Source organism: Benincasa hispida, chromosome 3 (assembly GCF_009727055.1).
Source record: "Benincasa hispida cultivar B227 chromosome 3, ASM972705v1, whole genome shotgun sequence".
NCBI classification, from domain to species: domain Eukaryota; kingdom Viridiplantae; phylum Streptophyta; class Magnoliopsida; order Cucurbitales; family Cucurbitaceae; genus Benincasa; species Benincasa hispida.
The window spans coordinates 51,543,113-51,550,243 of NC_052351.1; the positions used below are offsets into that span (position 1 = coordinate 51,543,113).

Genomic DNA, 7,131 nt, shown 5'->3' on the forward strand with positions numbered 1-7,131 from the left:
TTTAAATTTATTTTAAATATTGTCTAATTGTTTTATAATTCACAGAGATCGAACAACCGTAGACTCCGTGAGGTTGCGAATGATCCGAACCAGGTCCTTGCTATATGTAGTGACAACCAAAGCTATATGGAGGAAATTCGTTATATGTACGATATACCTATTGTTCCTCCACCAACTCCTAGACGTAGAGGACCTGTTTGGGAAGAGGATGAGTTTAATGAGGTTGCACATAATATGGAAGAGTTGCCCCCTATGATGCAGACATGGAGTCAAACTGATTATGTTAGTCCGATGATGATGATGTCAGCATTTGGTTGAGGACATTATGACTCAGAGGCTGGTCCTTCGTCTTCATATGTGCATGGACATGGGTGGGGTCGTGGAGAGCATAGTGAATATTTATATTATGAAGCGCTTGCAGAGGTACCAGAGCAACATCAAGAAGAACCCGAGCAACCTCAAGTTCGAAGTCGACAACGACAACCAGCTCGAAATCAACGATGTCCGCCTTGTGGGACATATTGATTTTTGTAATTATTTTTATATAAATGAGATATTTAATTTACATTTTTTTATTTTTATGAGATATTATTTTTTAATTTATTATTTTTATATATTATGAATAGTAATTATTTTGATATAGAAGCTTTTAAATGTCACTGACATAAATAATAACATCAGATAGTCTAAATTTAAAAAGTTAGGTAAAAAAAACTTCAATATTCAAATTTACATATTTTATATAATAATTTGGAGATATAATAAATCAAATCAATATTCAAAACCTTCACATGCAAGTCTATAAATAAGACTAATTGATATAAAGAACATAAATTTTAATCACAGTAGTAAGGTCAATAGTTTAAAAGATTTTACAATAATGATCTTGGATTCCTTTTGTACATTTGGTACCAAGATTTTGATTGGATTTTTTTAAAATTATAAATAATAATAAAATATTTTTAGAAATTACTTTTATAAAATGGAAAATTAAAAAAAAAAAAAGAAGAAAGAAGAAGGTGGAATGAGGAATTAAATAAAGAAAAAAAAGGAAAATTTGTACGGATATCTCACTCTCGCTAACATCTCGCTCTCGCTCAAAATCTCGCTCTCGTTCTCAGGATCTCGCTCTCGCTCTCTTCTCAGGATCTTGCTCTCTCAAACTCTCGCTCTCTCTCATAATCTCGCTCTCTCTTACTCTTCCCTCTTTCGTTCTCTCTCAATACAAAATTATTTATAACACATTAAATAATTATGAGTGTTATGAGGAAGGTCTTTCGTTCTCTCAACATCAAATCACTTGAGATGAAAAAACTACCCTTCATAAAGTTTTTTTTTTAAAAAAATCAGACCAAAAAAGAAAAAAACTGGAAACTCCCAAGTTAAGAAGCTTCGTGCCAGATATGCACCAATGAATGGGTTAGAAAGAATAACATATCAAGCTGGAAACTCCTAAGTTAAAAAGAAAAAAACTGGAAACTCTCGCTCTCTCTCTTACTCCTCCCTCTTTCTCTTACTCCTCCCTCTTTCATTATCTCCCAATACAAAATTATTTTTAACACATAATTATGAGTGTTATGAGGAATGTCTTTCGTTCTCTCCACATCAAATAATTATGAGGAAGGTCTCCGGAATGATAATTAAACAGACTCAATAATAATGTTAGGACAAGGTCGAGGGTTCAAAGTTCGACGTACAAAAAATACGAAAGGGAAGGTCGAGGGTTTAAAATTCGACCTATGTAGGTCAAATTTTCAACCCTCGACTTATTTAAAAAATATAAAAAACAACAATATTTTTACACATAGTTTGAAAACGACAATATTTTCCTAAATAGTTTGGACAATATCTTTTCAATTTTCCCACACGATCCCCCAACCCTATTTTAGTTATTATTTATTAAAAAAACATTATTTTTTTTTTAAAAAAAATTATATTTTGTCAATGTCATCCATTGAAATTTTGATATCGATATGGTCGTCAATACCGACGAGAATGATTTTGACAATGTTTTAAGCCCAAATAACGTTTACAAGAATTTCAAGAAGACTTTCCTCTCATCTCCCACCTCACCGATTCTTCAAAAATCTCATAGATTATCGATTTCAGAGGATCCGGACTGCTTTCTCTACATTCGCTCCGCCATTTCTCCCTCCCACCATATTCTTCGTTGCTCGGATCGGATTTCTTCATTTCCATCTAGGGTTTGATATTTTTAAGTCTAATACTCCATTATAGCCAAGTTCAGACGAAAAATTTGAAGGTAATTCTATCTTTGGACTATTCCCGGCTGAAATTTCACCAAGGTTTTTATCCTTCCCCCCCTTTTTGATTTTCGACGTGCGTTTAATTGAGAAATGCAATGGGTTTTTTTTATCCCTGTTCCTGTTTCAAGTTTTCGTGTATGAGTAAAGGAGGTTGAGATGTCGTTGTGATTGTATAGGGTTTTGGTTATTTTGTGTTGAATCTATTGTGTGGTTATTAACTATTTTGAATGTGTATTTTTTGTATTATATTTTTGGTCGGAGATGTTTGTTTGCTGGGATTTATTGATTCATAAAGTGACTGTTTTAGTTTGTGACGCTCGGAGACTGTATGTTTAACTCTGAACTTATTTCATTGTTGGGTTTCAGGTTTAGCTTCATCGAATTGGGAATTTTAAGTTGAAGAGGAGAAAGTTCTTTTTGGTGTATATTTTGTTTCTGGAAATTTGGCTGATTAACAATGTCGGTCACGGCGGGGGTTAGTGATACTGTAATTGCTGTTAGGGATAAACTTAGAGGTAAAATTGGACAAACAAAAGTTAAGAGGTACTGGCCTGGAAAGGCTCCCGAGTGGGCGGATGATGCTGATGAAGATGGCGATATTAGGATGGCCAGGGCAGCAGCACTTGAGAAAGCATTTCCAAGTCAGGAAGATTCAGATCTATCTAGGAAGGATGACCCTAGGTTGCGCCGTCTAGCCGAGAGTAGGATAGATAATCAGGAGGAGATTAGAGCTGATCATCGACGTATCGCCAAGCGAGATTGTTTCGACCATTGAAGAGGAAACTCGAAGGCAGGAGGGATTAGATGCAGAGGAGAGGAGAGGAGGCTTTGGAGGAAAGAAGAAGAAGAATCAAGGAAAAAGTTTGCGACAAAGGGAACTAGAAGAAGCTGCATTCCCTGAAGAAGAAGAGGAGGAGGAACCAGAGGAAGAGGAAGAAGAGGAGTCTGAGTATGAAACTGACTCAGAAGATGAACCTACTGGGATAGCAATGGTGAAGCGCAATATTTGTTCCTAAATCAGAGAGAGAAACTATTGCTGAACGGACGTATTGAAGAGGAGGAAAGGTCTCTTGAGGAATGAGAAAAAGGAGATTGGAGGAAAGGAAGGCAGAGACAAAGCACATTGTGGTTGAGGAGATTAGAAAGGATGAAGAGATCCAGAAGAATCTGGAAATGGAGGCAAATATTGCAGATGTGGATACTGATGATGAAATTAATGAAGCAGAAGAATATGAGGCTTGGAAGTTAGAGAGATTGCTAGATCAAGAGGATAGAGAACTCCGAGATGCAATGTTGAAGGAGAGGGAGGAGATTGAAGAGGTGAGGAATATGACTGAGGAAGAGAGGAGAGAATGGGAGAGGAAGAATTCGAAACCTGCTCCACCACCTAAGCAGGAGTGGAAGTTTATGCAAAAATATTACCACAAGGGTGCGTTCTTCCAGGAAGATGCTGATGATAATGCTGGAAAACGCTGGATCTGATTTCTATTTTTCCATCGTGATTTCTCTTCCCCAACTGGAGAAGATAAGATGGACAAGACAATATTGCCGAAGGTTATGCAAGTCAAGCACTTTGGTCGTAGTGGGAGAACTAAATGGACACATCTTGTCAAAGAAGATATGACCGACTGGAACAACACGTAAGTCTATTTAACCTAGTTTGCTTTCTGCTTCTCAGTTTCCTATTGTAAATTATTTCAATGTCATTTTTATTTCATAATCGAGTTTATACCCAGATTAAGTACAATATGATCCATTTTAAAAAAAGCTTCTAATGTCTTGTCTACTTATATTGAGAGCGTGTTAAGTAGGGAATGAACAAAAAGAATTGTAGTATGAGCACGAGATTTATAGACGTGCTGGTGTAATAGTGATGTTGAGGCTTTTAGTTTGTTTAAATATCTACATGGGAATATGAAGATATGGTTGGAACAATGCCCTGTTTCCAAAGGGTCTTCTTTGTTTGTTTGTTATTGTTTTTCCCCTTTTTTCTATTCTCATGCGGAAGTTATTCTGCAGTGTGAGTGATGTCAATTGTTTCTGTCATGCAGTTGGACCTATAATGATCCTCTTCGGGCAAAATACAATGCAAAAATGGCTGGAATGAATGCACCAATAGCGAAACCTAAAGGAAGCAAGAAGTTAAAGGATTGGGAATCTCGTTGAGTTTTAATGGCATAAAGCACGGTTAGAAAGCTTTTCTAGTTAGCCCTTTTCGTTGTTCAATTTGAAAAAATGCTTGCATAATGGGTTACCAAGATAGTTTGGCACCCAGTTTGCCTTCTCTTTCAAACTAGAGATGTACCTGGATTTTGTATGTTGATGTAATATAATTACTCCCAAGTCATTACGTTCCCCTTTTGTTACAGTTGCTTTTTGGTTGGTATTTCTCGTTATTTACTAAATATGTTTTATCCTGTGTATGTAGAGTCCTAAAGCCCCCAATTCTTACTCTACACTTGATTCTCTATGAAGGGGACTCTCTCTCTCTCTCTGGTAAAAGAAGCAATTTCATTAATGATGAAGTGAAGCATTTATTGGTGATTACAATAGTAACCTCCAATTGGAGATTAAATATGATAAGCTATAATGGACAAAAGGGTGTTTGAATTTCCATAAAGCGATCAAAGGAGTACTACTTGAAATGACAACCGTTTCGCTCACCCCAAAGTTTTTAGAAAATGCTCTGAGTGAGGGCCAACTAAAACGTCTATGAAGGACTTTTCCATGAGTAAAGTGATTTTAAGTAATTAATTAAGTATTTATTTAATAAGAAACGAAACCATATATTCAAAAACAAACAAAAGAGAACAACCTAGAATAGAGGCCAGGGTAGAGGCAATCCCCACCAAGGCATGGGCAACTACATTTTGAGTAAAAAGATGATACGATTCTTGAAAGAAAAATTCCTGTAAAATACTCCAACAAAAATAGTAAAAAGTACAGAATAAAAAAACTAACAGAAAGAACTCTCTGTTTCGGAGATTCTTTGATTTCTTTCTGACTAAAGATGCTACAGAAATTTTTCAATGACACTCTTCCAAGAGTTTAGCTTTTCTTTTCAGCTATCAGCAAAAACTGGTTCAAACATTCAATCTTCAGAGAATCAGGGATATAGGGACACATCGAAGCCACTAAATAAATTAATATGCATAGCCTCTCTACAATGTTGTAGAGTTGGGGGCCGGAAGGCCCTTACTGCTGGTCGGCAATCAAGCAAGGGGCGCATGCGTCGTTTCTAGCTCGGATTCTGACTTAGAGACGTTCAGTCATAATCCAGCGCACGGTAGCTTCGCGCCACTGGCTTTTCAACCAAGTGCGATGACCAATTGTGCGAATCAACGGTTCCTCTCGTACTAGGTTGAATTACTATTGCGACACTGTCATCAGTAGGGTAAAACTAACCTGTCTCACGACGGTCTAAACCCAGCTCACGTTCCCTATTGGTGGGTGAACAATCCAACACTTGGTGAATTCTACTTCACAATGATAGGAAGAGCCGACATCGAAGGATCAAAAAGCAATGTTGCTATGAACGCTTGGCTGCCACAAGCATCTATGTTTTGTTTTCACCATCAAAGAGACAGACCTCAATCTGATGGTGAGATCTGTTCTCTTGTTTTGATCTCAGGATCAAAATTTGATTATTTTTCTTTAATTAATACTCTCCACAGAGATTTGTCTGTTATGCACGAGAATGTTTTCACCATTGACTGCACTATATCCTATGAGCAACTATCATTTACATATGGTTTAATCCTTTTGGTGATTATAAATTTTTATTATAATTGTAGGATGGTAATCAAACTTTCAACCTATAGAGAAGAAGGTCAGCTCAATTATCACTGAGGTTCACTTCTTTCTTCTTTCTTTTTTTTTTTTTTTTTTTTTTTTGTGATTATAAATTTATAAAGCAGTTTCTCAACTTCTTCTTCCGAGGTAGCTCATTATTATTTTTTCCTATTCTCCAAAAAAGTAAGAAAAAAGGGAAGTTTTGTTCTAATTCTCTGTCTTTGATCATGGAAATAGAGGGGTATAAAAGAGAGAAAAAACCTTTTGCCCTCTCATTTGTTCCTATTTGAAATTTCTTTACTTGTACTGTTGTACATTATTAATAGTAATGTATCACAACTTTTCTTTTTTTCATCTCTATATATTTACATGCAATGTCAGGTTTCTTGAGAGTTAACCATTTGCATTTGTTCATAAAAATTGAAAACATCATGAAGTGATTGGATTTGTTGTAGAACTTCTTCGGCATTGAAAATGGTTGAGACACTTCGTTGTTTAATTGAAAACATCAATAAGATGTCGAGACGTAATTCAACAAGCTGCTGAGACATCAGACGTAATTTTTTGGAGTTATTTTTCAACCATAAATCTCCTTTTAGGGTTGCTAATTTGAAAGGCTGGTAGTCAATATAAGGATGAGTTTACTCGTAAGGAATGAGAACTTTTATCTTCATTTTGACTATTTGTGTTTATCCAGGATGAATTCTTATGATTAGAAAGGTGAGGAATTATCCTCTTTTATCCCTATTTTAGAGAGGAGAATCCGTGCTGCTAGAGATGGGTCTCCATGAAGATTTGTGTCATCTTTAGATGGTTTAGTCTCTTGATCTTGGAATATGCAGCAAGAAAACTGTCTATTTTTGCATTATACTTGATATAGTAATCAGGATTCTTGTGTGATTCATACTCACAATGTCCAACGTTAAAATATACATAGAGAACCAAGCTTTCACTAAGAAACATAAGAATAAGAGCCAAACTAGACTAACATTTGACAAATATAAGAGACATTTTTTGTTTATCTCTATTCTTAACTTTGTAGAATATTATTCATCTCTCTTTGTTCCATTCC

General features: G+C 35.8%; 1 protein-coding gene across 1 annotated transcript; it reads left to right on the forward strand.

Annotated features, from left to right (window-relative positions):
- Positions 1-2,269: 2,269 nt before the first annotated feature.
- On the forward strand, positions 2,270-4,663 carry LOC120073256 (microfibrillar-associated protein 1). The gene is given in 4 exon segments (XM_039025990.1): positions 2,270-3,014; positions 3,016-3,265; positions 3,267-3,907; positions 4,319-4,663. Coding segments are annotated over 4 exon segments (1,296 nt in total). The 5' UTR covers positions 2,270-2,724; the 3' UTR covers positions 4,434-4,663.
- Positions 4,664-7,131: the final 2,468 nt, after the last annotated feature.